The 13399-nt window shown below is 32.4% G+C and overlaps 1 protein-coding gene across 1 annotated transcript; it reads right to left on the reverse strand.

Annotated features, from left to right (window-relative positions):
* Window positions 1–2462: 2462 nt before the first annotated feature.
* LOC109606965 (putative nuclease HARBI1) lies at window positions 2463–3611 on the reverse strand. The gene is made up of 3 exons (XM_049968743.1): window positions 3600–3611; window positions 3330–3534; window positions 2463–3271 (listed from the first exon to the last, which is right to left on the reverse strand). The coding sequence occupies exons 2-3, from the start codon at window positions 3519–3521 to the stop codon at window positions 2525–2527; spliced, it is 939 nt and encodes a 312-aa protein (XP_049824700.1). The 5' UTR covers window positions 3522–3534; window positions 3600–3611; the 3' UTR covers window positions 2463–2524.
* Between the last annotated feature and the right edge of the window lie 9788 nt (window positions 3612–13399).

Genomic DNA, 13399 nt, shown 5'->3' on the forward strand with positions numbered 1-13399 from the left:
AAATTGATATGTTGTTTATAATGTTGGTATGATAATTGGTAATGGCTATTTAACCAGATTTGTTCGTTAATTTTTCGACCAATAGCTACGCAGTATTTAAATATGGCGCGGGCTTCTATCCGAAGACGCCGGGAGGATGGAAAAGAGCTAATGAATAAAATTGTTTAAAATTCTTGTTTTAGGTAAGTTATTTCTTATATTTCTTAATAAATTATATCATACTTGGATCCTATGCTTTTTAATTCAATAATTTAGTACTTAAGATGTTTACTTTACATTACAATCATATTAGAAATAAAATAACCTCAAATTTGAATAAGATGCTTTATATATTAATATACTTTTTCTTATCTGTTGATTAAATTAATATTATTTTGTAGGTTAAATAGTCTGCCGGACCAATGATTTAACCAGAATAGACTCGGCACTTTTTAGGTATGTTAATCTTATTATATATATTATTAAAAGTGGGTATTCTAGGTTCCAACTAGATTGGAAAGGTTCGATCAATGGGAATTAGGTAGTTTATTAAAATACAGAATTTTTTTCTGCAATTTTATTTTATATTTTATAAAATTCAACCATGAGTTCTCAGCCTCAATCTCTGTCTGGTTACTGTGTCAAAATGTATTTCAATATATATTATATTATGTTTCAATACATATTATCTAAATTAAATTTAGTATGGCGTTCAATTTGTCAATTTGTAATATTAATCCTTCTATCAAAACATGTCATGTTTTTCACTAAAAAATTCGTCGCCTTAAACCTAAAATAGTTCCTTTGTCACCATTACTTTTTCTTTCTTATATTGCTTCCACTTCCAGGGATCTTAATTTTAATGTTTTTGAAAATGCATTGTCTAATTTGAATTCTAGTCAATCTATTCCTGCAACGTCCAGAGATCTTAATTTTAATGTTTTTGGAAGTTCATTGTCTAATTTGAATTCTAATACGAATTATTTATTATTATGTTGTTTGTTATTGTTGTTGAAGAAATTCATTGTGTTGTATTTGTAATTATTTATTTATAATATGAAGTATACAGAAGACTGATGTATTTTTCATAATGTACAATAAATAATTTGTAATAAAAATGTTTTAATTCCATAGCTTGTTTTATTTCTCACAATTCACTCAATAATATACCAATTAATTTAAATTTGAAACTATTCCCGCCAATTTTGTCAAATGTCAAATACAGAAAACTATAAAGGCGACATCTATTGACTAATTTAAACACTACAAATCAATTTATCGTCCAGTGTTGTTTCCCATTTTTAGTAAGAGGTTGGTACTTCTTGGGTGTTCTGTGATCTGCCCCGTAACCCACCAACACTGCACTTCAAAATGTTCAAGAAGCGCGAAATCAGCGCCTCACGACACATGCGCTAGATAATGTTCGTTAATAACGGATTCTGCAACTTTACCTAGTTTGAATATTAGTTAAACAGTAATCTTATTTTTCTAGTTTTTGTGTAGTTAACATCTAAGCAGTGAAAATTGTAAAAAATATAATGTCAGCGAAATATTCCGTTCACGACAAAGATCTGTTTATCCAGATTTTGGCGAGTCATCCCATCATTGAGGATAAAAAAACCGATCAATTTAATATTGAAAGAAAAAAAAAGGCATGGGCAAAAATTGAACAAGACTTTAATGCGGCGGCCGATGAAAAGGTAAGTAATATATAATATTATTATAAATCGCTGGTAACTTACTAAATTAAAATATTTACAGAGAACAATCATTCAATTAAAGAGGTTGTGGGATAAAGTTAAAAGGAAAAGGAAGAGTGAATTGGCGGAGGAAAGGAGGGAATTAATGGCTACAGGCGGTGGAGGAGCATCATTGTCTCCGAAACCTCAGCCTGTAATTGACAACCTCCTCTCTCATATGGATTTCGAAATTTCAAATCCATATGATTCCGATGGCTTAATTTTAAGTCAAATTTCGAATGGTATGTAAATTATTTATATTTAATCATTAAATTATATCAATATAAAATATTTAGAAGATGGGGCAACTTGTAGTAGGAGCGGAGAAGTTTTTTCAGTTCCTGAAACGCCAAGGAGAAAAAAAGAAAAGTGTTATCAAGTGTTAACCAATGAACGTATGAAGTTCATTGCACTGGAGAATAAATATCTTCAAGAAATAAATAAAGTACGGTTGAGCGAGGCCAAGTACAGGTTGGAGGAGGCGAAGAGAAAAGCAGAGGAGGCCTCATACAGTTTCCAAGAAACTAAAAAAATAAAAAAAGCGTTATTAGAGGAGGCAACGTTTAAGGCGGAGGAGGCGAGGTTAAGTTTGGAGGAGAAAAGACAGAGCCTAAATCTAAATTAATAAATTAATAAAATAAAAATTAAAATTAATAATATGTATTTTATTTTATTTATTATTATTATTTATTATTATTTTATTTTTTTATTTATTTTTTAAGTAATTGATTGAACAAATTATTTTAATTCACTAGAATTAAATGTTCTAGTTAAAATAATTATTTACAACATTTTGTCTAAATAAATTACCTAAACCATCGTTTGGGTACGGGCATAGGTACGTCTATATCATCATTATGTATATCAACATTCATATCATCCAAATCGTCAATAACATCACGCTGATGAATAATTGCTATATTATACAAGATTGCACATGCCACAATAATAGAGCAAGACGTCTCTATTTTGTTACCCAGTTTTTTGGACAAACATGAGAATTTGCGTTTTAGGACACCGAACAGTCGTTCCACAGTATTTCTCGTCCTTATGTGTGCTCGGCTGTATCGTATTTCCCTCGGTGTACGCGGTTGCCGAAATGGAGTCAACAGATACGGTAAACAAGGATATCCTCCGTCTCCCAATAAATACCCAGGGAGTTCTCTTCTCTGAAACATACCTTTAACAGAACTCCTATTAAAAATGTGACTGTCGTGGTAACTTCCTGGATACCGAGCGACAATATTGTAAATCTCCAAATTCGGTCCACCTACTACTTGGACATTAATCGAAAATGTGCGTTTTCTGTTGCGAAAGAGTTCTGCATGGGGTCCCCCTGGGTTTTTTATAGGGACGTGAGTACAGTCAATGCATCCTGTTACGTTTGGAAAATTTGCAATTCTGTTAAATTTTCTGTAAACCTCCTGGAGTTCCTCCCCAACACGAGGAAATTTGATGAAATTTCGACTTTGTGTCGAAATTCTGTCGGTAATCCTCCTTACTACTCGACTTACGGTGGCCTGATGAAGTCTTCTAAGGTCACCACACACAATCTGCAATTTAATTTAATTTTATGTTTTAAATTTTTATCTATCGCAAAATTATTATTACCTGTAAACTACCGGTTGCATAAAAACGTAGTGTTAACAAAACACTCATCAGAAAAGGCACAGGCAATCCTCTATTCGTAATTGGCTCCTGCTGTCCTATCATGGGTAGTATTATATCGTGTACAATATCCTTTCTAAATCGGTATCTCTTTTTAAACTGTGCATCATTGTAAACCTCCATAGGGTTTTCCATGTCACGGATGTATCTAATATATATTGATATAATATATATATATATATATACTTGTATTTATTTATATATAATTCTTACCTGCTTGGTGGATTTATGTCAATTTCTAAATCCTGCATAAATCGTATTTCATCATATGCTATATCTAAATCATTAATTAATCGATCGCGATTCATAGTTAATATCAATATTAATTTTAATATCCAATATTTTAACAACTTATATCACACTTCTTTCACGTACCGTTATATATATATATATATATATATATATATATATATATATATATATAACGGTATATATTTATAGGCTTCAAAACATCACTAAAGTACAATATTTATATTTATTTATATTAATATATTTCGGAAATCCAGAAAGTGTAATGTAAATAAAATAAATTTAATTTAATTTATGTATGTACATGTCAGAATATAAATTTTAAATATGCGCATGCGTCACTCCGATGGCGAATGACTGCAACGCAATTTTCGGCGAACGTACGGATATCGGACGGCGCGGCGCCGGCGAACGACTCTGCATACCGCCGTAAGTCTTTTTTATTATTCCTTTGAATTCATCTTATACTGATTTGAACATAACGTTCATGAAGTGACCCTGCTCTGCCCAACTGTCACATTAGAGAACCTATCATTAAATAAATTTCGACTGGCTGAAAACACATGTAGTCTGTATCAATTGTATGGATCGGCAATATATAGTTTTTCAATTAAAATATCGTTGTAATAAACAAAAATTTGATGTAGGTAACCTTCGCAGTATCTTTAAAACAGGAAATTTAGAAAATCTTTGTGATCACTTAAATAATGTCATCATATCTTTAGTAGAAGCTCTATAAAAGGTACATTACAAAGTAAAATCAATATTGTTCCAAAACCACAATCAAAAGTTAAGGAAACAAGGGAAGAATGTGAGCAAAAATGAGTATGCAGGGACCACGACAAATTGCAAAAGAGGAAAAGGAACAGAATTATTAGAAAGAAAGGTGGAATTATACATAAGAAGTAGAAAAGGGCAAAACTAACAGAGATTCCAAAACAAAGAGATCTGAGACCGATTTCATTGTTGCCAACGATGAGGAATGTTTTGGACATGATAGTGAATAACAGGATAATGTACAGATTAGAAAGGAATAAAAAGATAAGTGAAAGACAATATGGGTTTAGAGAAGGGAGTACCATAGACGCAATTGAGAGAATGGTGGAGGACATAGCAGAGAGAATGAATAATCAAGAAAGTGTGCTGATAGTTACTTTAGACTTAGAGAATGCATTTAACTTGGCAATCGTAAAGGTCATAAATGGAAAAATGGTAAGATCGAAGGTAGAAGAAGATATGATAGGAGTGACACAAGGCTTTTTGAATTACAGAATAATAATGAGGAAGTGGGGAGAGTACAGAATGAAAGAAATGTCTGCAGGGATCAACATTAGGGCCGACACTATGACAAGTTCGCATGTCAAAATGGTAACCACTCGTTACCTGAGCCATCTACGTAAGTCTCCAGTTCCTATGACAGAAAATGTTCCTATGGCAGAAAATGCTCCTAAGGCAGAAAATGTTGCTGTGACAGAAAATGAAATCTATTAATATTATCATATTAAAATACGACTTTTTTTTCACAACATAGATTATGATTGCTTATTGTCACAGAAATATTTTGTGAGATTCTTTGAAGGAGACAGAATGAAATTAGTATAAAAACCAGTTACTTTTTTACAATCATAACTTTAGTGTGAAAGAATGAAAAATTAACGAAAATAGTCATGGACAGATACTAATTAGATTTATAATCCATCGAGGATAAAAATTAGATAAAATTACTCAACACAACTAAATGAAATGACTGTTCAGTGTCGTATGTTAAAAACACATTAAAATGATCTCCTAAACCCTTGATAAGGTAAAAAGAAAATGTCTTAAATCCAACAGACTCATAAGAGATAAATAAGTCTCATGAACTACATAAAAACTGTAACGGGTAATGTTAATCATTAAGTTTTTAGATACTTGTTAGAATTGTCAATTCATCAACTCCAATGTTTAAGGAGCAGCAGGTTATAAACCTTAGTTGGAACAATTAAACATGTACACAGGTGAGTATATACTATTCAAGGAATAAATTACAATGTTACAAATTACTTACTAAATACATAAAATTACTTATAAAAGCAACTCGAGCTTATGTCAATCTGGAAGTTTTGGTTCGAGTGACTGAACAAAATAGGACTCGATAAGTGGTTTCTGAAGAAGTGATCCTAATACCTAACACATAAAAAGACAACAAACGTTAATAAATATTATAACTATATATTTATTGCAATATTTCAGTCATGCACCTCCACTATGTATTATGCTCCAAGGTTCTATAATAAATTACCTGTAACTGTCAAAAACCTGCACTTTGAACAATTCAAAAAACGCACCAAATATTTACTTTTGAAACATGCATTTTATGATTTTAATGAATTTCTGTTATGTCCACAATTTTAATTTTAGTCTGTATCTATTGACGTCCTTAGTATTGTATATGTATTTACCATCTATAATCCATCTCTTATTGTATCCAATCAGTTATCCTTTTTTTTGACTTGTATAAAAATTATACCTGATTTTAAACACCAATAAATCTATCTATCATAATGGTGGTAGTATTTGTTATGGGGATAGTGCAGTGTTTTTCTGCGAAACAGACACTGATTTGGTATTTTAATTAAAATCTGAATTTGCTGATGTGTCAAGTTAACATTGTGCTAGACAAAAGTTGAAAATTTCCCGAAATCAGGCTAAAATTTAAGATGCGCCCAAAGGCGAGGAAGACATCCAAAGACATTATGACTTAAGGGCAGTTCAATATAAATCCAGCAACGATCCGGGTGAGTGAAAAAAGCCTTATTTATTTCCATTAAATAAGGACAACAGTATAAAACCCAAGCCGATAAAAAACATAAATAAATCGGAGCGGTCAATAACCGACAACACAGACAGGTGTTCTCCAAAAACATATTTTTGCCCCACGCACGGGCCCAATATCAACTTTTGCGGCACGGGGCCGACTAGGACTATTATACCGACTGGCTGCACGGGGAGCACACTTTCACCGGAAATGAATAGTCCTCTCAGGGGAAGATCAAGGGAAGAACTAATAAAATTTGTAAAGAGCACCCCCAATGATACCGCAGACACCCACACTCCGAGCCTCGATTAAAATTTACCACAGCTTCATGGATTACGATGGAGCTGTGTCTCAACGTCAGGAATACCGTGATAGATGACCGACGGACCGACCGCAGCCGTCTTCTTCGTCCAAGTCAACTATGACGTAATGTATTATCAACATTACGTCCTTGTAGTAAGTATTATTTATTTATTATATGTGGGAAATTTTATTTTATTTTGTATGTATTTTATTTATTATATTATTTTATGGCATTTTAATATTCTTGATTTTATTTATACACCGTATTTTATTATTTACATATTTTATATTTTATTTTATTTTTACACCGATCTTTTGTACCCCGGAATGTAAAAACATTTACATGTTTTTTAGTTATAGTTGTTTGATCAAAATTTTCTAATTTAAGTGGGGTAGAATGAATGAATTTTCAATAATTTGTTGGACACTGGAACGTGCGTCGATTGAACCGGGCACTGTTGAGCGAGTGTCTGGAAATTGTGTAAAACCATGGCTGAGGAGCAGGCTGACGGTCTGGCACGGACGTGCACCGACCTGTGGAGGAAGGGGCAGTTTCCTCCCGAATGGAAAGTGGCACGTCTGGTGCTGTCTGCTAGATACAGCGGGGAAGCTGTACGAGCACGACATCGCTGCACGGCTAAACCAGGAACTAGAAAGAGGAGAAGGGCTGTCGGATGCGCAGTTCGGTTTCCGGGCGGGGAGGACAACGATGATGGCCATAAACAAGCTGAAAGAGCTGACCATGGAGGAGATGGGGAAGACTCTGAAGACTCGAGGGATCTGCGCATTGGTCACGTTGAACATCAGGAATGCCTTCAACTCTGCGTCGTGGAGGGCGATAGTGAGTGAACTAAATAGAAGAGGAGTCTCGAAGGAGCTGAAAAGAGTTGTGGAGAACTACCTGTCTGACAGGAGAACAGTGGACGAGGGTGATGTGGTCAGACAGGTCACGATGGGGGTACCGCAGGGTTCGGTCCTGCCATTGTCAGGAAGAATATATTAGTATCTGTGTACCAGATATTGAAAACTTTACACCACAACTTATATTTAAAATAATAAGTAATTATGTATGTTACTTAAAATAGGTAATATTTTAAACAACAACCATAAATTATGATTTCTGACGTGTAAATTATATTAAAATTTAGATATTATTGGGTATATTATAGGTATATTGCACGTATATAATTTGTTGTTGCCAAAATTAAGGTTTATAACTGGGACCACTGGACTACAATGGAGCGCAGATTCCGTGGACAGAGACATCGAAGTACCTGGGTGTCACGATGGACGCGAGGCTGACCTGGGGACCCCCCATTGAAGAAATAAGGTCCAAAATATCGTCGAGGATGGGAACCCTGAAACCCTTGTGGAATCAGGGTAGTGGATTGTCAACAAAAAATAAGTCAACCCTCTACACACATGTGGTAAGTCCTGTGGCGTCCTACGCCTGCCAAGCATGGGCAACCGCATCCGTGTTCAGGAGGAACCAACTACAGACACTGGAAAACAAAATGAGACGCATCCTGGGAGTCCCATGGTTTGTCCGCAATACGCAAATCAGAAGGGAACTGGCAATAATCTCTTTAGAAGACCTAGTAAGAGACAAAACAAGAGAAGCAGCGGATAAGATCCAATTGGGGACAAACCTGGTGCTTCAAAACATCCTCAACTACAACCCAGCAAGAAGGAAAGCTACCGACTGATGGCTTAATGTTTTAAGAGGTTTTTATATACATTTCACATTTGTTTTTTGTATTTTACATTCTATTTTATTTATTTTAACTGTATATTCAATTAAGCTAAGTTTTATTTATACAATTATTCTGTAGGTGACTTAAACTTGTTACTGTGTTTTTGTTTTACTGTTTGACTCTTGATGTTCTTAAATCATACTAAATCCAATCAGAAACCAGACTATTCTTCTGAAGAGTTAGGGCAAAAATCTCCAAGTACCTGACCCCAGGCTCGTACCAAAGTTAGTCCAACAATTTTAAAGACCGCAGGAGGAAGGTATATAACCTGCTGCTCACAAACATTAGCGTTGTTAATTTGACAATTATTACATATATCCATCAAAAACGAGATGAGCTGTTCACTGCGTCTTATAGGGTATTACTGGTTATTCATCTTTTCCTAAAATTTTAAAATTAGCTATTTCTTACAATTTTGTTTCTGATTGATTAGAATATTGTATAATTATTCGGGTTTATTGGTCGACGTTTGTTGGAATTATTTCCTGACGTTTCACTAGCACGAGTGGCTATCATCTTCAGAGGTATATATTATTTAATAAAATATATATTTTTTAAATGTGTGTTGATTTTATGACCAATTACATAGCAAATTTATTTTGTTTAACGTTTAATTCAAGTAAACATTATTTTGATTTGGGAATAATATGAAAAAATGTAGAAACAATATAGTGTAATAATATTAGATAAAAATTAGTTTATAACTAAAATATAGATAGTTTCTTGTATACTTTTGTGGAATTTAGATGCACTAAAATTAATAAGTTGTACAAGCAAATTACCAATTAAGAATGTGATCAAGAAATTTCCTGTAGATTTCGAGACAACACGTTATCGATGTCACGTTCACTACTCATCAAAACTCTGCCTTATCTAATGCTAATCAGAGATACAAAAGGTCAGTTCCACATTTACTATTAACTTATTTTGTCTATTAGAGTCAGTATTTCAAATTTTAACTGTCCCAAATTATTATACATGTATTTAAATAATATCAGTTATCAGCAAGTTATTTACAAGACACTTTTTTCTATTAAATAATTAGCAAATATACAATATTTTCCACTCACAATAAGTTACTATATAAATTATCTATTTTTCAACTTAACTGTTATACAAATTCCAAAATTTAAATAAACTTTTAAAGAGTAGTTAAAATTAGATTGTTAGATATATTATAATCCATCCAGTTTGCAACACGCAATTCTTCGATGTCATATGTAAATATATTGTATTTGTAGGAAAAATAAAACGAGTTGCAGTGTCTACAGACAATGTTTCTGACAAAAAACAAAAAAGATGACATTACAAATTATACAACTAAATTAGAAATTCTAAAATTACAACAAAATAATTTTGAAACTGAAAATGATAATTTTTTATAGACTGAGCATGTTCTACCGAATTATTCTATGCAACAAGACATAATAATTGGTCGAGAAATGTTGAGTCAAAGACTAGCTGCTCATATGATAACTGAAGATCTCATTATAGAGAAAGTTTGAATTGTTGCCGATCATGGTCGTTATTTCGTAAGCAAAGAATTTCGAGAATTTTATCCAAATAATATTAAGTGGACCGGAAAGTTATTCAGTTATCTTTAAATTAATTTTACATATCATGTAATGGCATGTGTGCTAAACGTGGTCCAACAAGAGCAACTCGTCCATATTTATACCAGAAGTAGATTCCAAAAAATATCAAATGTAGACAAGCACTACATGGAGAAGGATTCCGCAATAAAAGTCCTGTATAGAAAATAACCCCGATTGATATTAATAAACATGTAAGGTTGGAATGACTCTGTCATGCATGATGTCTCTCTCTAAATTCAGAACGCTTTTCGTATATATATATATATATATATATATATATATATATATATATATATATATATGCATTCAGAATGGGGTACATTTTGAAATTATATTTTATCACACACAACACACGACAGTTCCTATTCATTCAATTCGATCACGTGGCCATTTCATCGTAATTTTTGTAAATTGAAATGATACCCCGGTTGGTACCATTACAAAGTATGTTTAAGTAGTGTCACAAAATGTAACCAAACTAAACTAATATGTGGGTTTAATATTTTTAATATCATATTTTTAAAATTATTAATGAGTTAAATCCTCAAAAACTCAGTGATTCGTCTTGGTACTAATCTGTTCAGCTTCAAAGGTAATAGTAGCAGCTCTTCCATGCCAACTTTACTTAACGATTTGTTCAATCGGTAGTAATAAACCAAAATATATTGATGACCATGAAGTCTTTCAGTAAAGAAAAAAACAAAGATTAATAGCCATTAATAATGCTTTAGCCAACTAATAGTATCATAGTCGATCAATAAGAATTATTATTTTTTGAATTATAATCACTTTTGTTGATTGAGGTATAATTGATCCCTCGCTTGTAGTTTAATGTCTTCCGTTTGTAAAATATTTATTATAACATTATATTTTTTTGACGAAATCATTAGGTGTTTGTACACTTAAACACGATTTAACAAAAATACATATATATTGTTTTTCTAACCTATCAAGTGTGTTCATATTATTAAGATTTGGAGTCCTGTATAGAAAATAACCCCGATTGATATTAATAAACATGTAACATTGGAATTTTGCCTTGAATGACTCTGTCATGCATGATGTCTCTCTCTAAATTCAGACGGGTCAAACACTTTTCCTATTGTGTGTATGTGTGTGTGTGTGTGTATATATATATATATATATATATATATATATATATATATATATATATATATACATTATGAAATTATATTTTATCGCGCACAACACACAACAGTTCCTAATTAAAGTTCCCATCGTAACGTTTGTAAATTCAAATAATATTTATTATAACATTATAATTTTTTGACGAAATCATCACGTGTTTGTACACTTGATCACGCTTCAAAAAGAGGATTTGGAGGCAGGCGGGCAATTATCCATTCACTATTGTGTTGAACTAGATAGTGATGTTGCTGAGATCTCAGATGATGCTTCTGAAGAAGATTGTGGTGAATGTGCGTTCGTTCAGTATAGAAAGGTGTAATGGGTTATTGAAAGCTATTGTCAGAAGGACCGAGTACTGCATTATGTTACTGAAGTGGTATGTAAAATTACATATGCATGCATTGTTTTACATTTACATTAAAAATAATTTAACTTTACCAAAAGATGAAAATAAGGAAGATTTAGATAATGGTATATATCTAATAATATAACTTTTGAAGAGTTTTAAATAGTTCGCAAGTAAAAATTATGTTTGGTAGTGAAAGTGAAGTGAGTGTTGTTATTGGTAAACAAAACGAAAACTTCATGGCTCTAGTACAAGTTCTGAAGCCACAGGTCAAGTTAGTGTGGAATTGCCAAAATATGATTTACACGTAGAAAATGTTGATGCTGATATGTACATGATGAACAAATCTTTGAGCGATTTTCTCCTGATAATGTAAAGAAGCTTTAAAGAGTCAAGATTCTTCTTGGTTGTAGAAGGCTAAACCAAAGGACGACTAACGCCTTGCAACATATGCAGCCCGCCAAATGATGTCGATGTGGTCAAAATTAACTAATAAGGAGATTGCGGCGAATGCAGTTCTTACTCACATTTCCTCGTTTTGTCTTTTCCTACATGAAAAGGAAATCGGCGATGAACGATTTCGATAAGATTAATGGTAAATGATTTTCAACAGATGGGTATAAACAATACCAAAAAATTTCAGTTATTGTCGAAATTGATATCTCTCGAAGTATTATTTCATATTCTACCGAATTATTGTATGCATCATTCGTAGTGGTCCATGTGCCGCTCCAAACAATATTTCTGATTTAAGTGGTTGTTTAAAACTTTTTATTTGTGAAGCCATAGTTGAAAAAATAGTACAGGTACCCACGAAAAAGCTATAAGCATGTTCAAGAAAAGGAACTAAAAATATATTAGGATATTTTCCAAAAAAAAGGATGTCTTCTTTTGATCACTACTGATGCGCTAAAAGTTAAGAAGGAACCAACTAAAGTTTTGTGGACCTTATATATTGTAGAATAATATTTACGGCTACCATATCATACACAAGATTCATGAGGTGTCGACTTTACAACGAGAACCGCTCACAGGGAACACGACACATTGTAAAGAAAATAATACACCTAGTTTTCAAAAAATATTATTCTGAATAGTAATTCCTGGAATACCCTTTGGTAATACTCGTTCGATCAAAATCTTAACACAAGGGTCAAATGTTGTGTTTCCATCAACTTTCAGATTATTACAACTAATGGGAGCACATAAATAATCATGGGAACTTATACAGTAATAGAATTCTCTCATAAAATTTATATATTCAAAACTTAGATGTCCAATTTATAATGATACAAGTAAACTACGGCAACACGTCTGTTTAACCACATCAAAAGATAGAACATTAAATATATAAGGTGACGATGGAGGGAATAAAGGAAATCCCACATTATGAAAGATTCAGCTAATGCTAATTAAGATTAGTATTGTTCGGGACAAACATAAAATATAACAGAAAAAGAAGTTGAAGAAGAAAATTTGTGTAATTGGTGGTAAAAATGTTTGAATTATGAAAGAATTATTTCCAGTTTAGGAGTTGGTAATAATGGACTCATATCAGCGAACAAAAACACCTTGTTCTGGTGGATACATGAAATAATTGTCAAATTAACAACCCTAATGTTTGTGGAGTAGCAGGTTATAAACCTTTTTTTGACAACAAATTATATACCCAATAAAATATAAATTTTAATAGAAATTTAACAGAAATAATAATTTATGCTTGTTACTTAAAATATTGTCAGTTTTAAGTAACATACATAATTTTAATTATTTTAAATGTCAGTTATGGTGCGAAATTTTCAGTATCTTGTACACAGATA

The sequence above is a fragment of the Aethina tumida genome, chromosome 6 (assembly GCF_024364675.1).
Source record: "Aethina tumida isolate Nest 87 chromosome 6, icAetTumi1.1, whole genome shotgun sequence".
NCBI lineage: Eukaryota > Metazoa > Arthropoda > Insecta > Coleoptera > Nitidulidae > Aethina > Aethina tumida.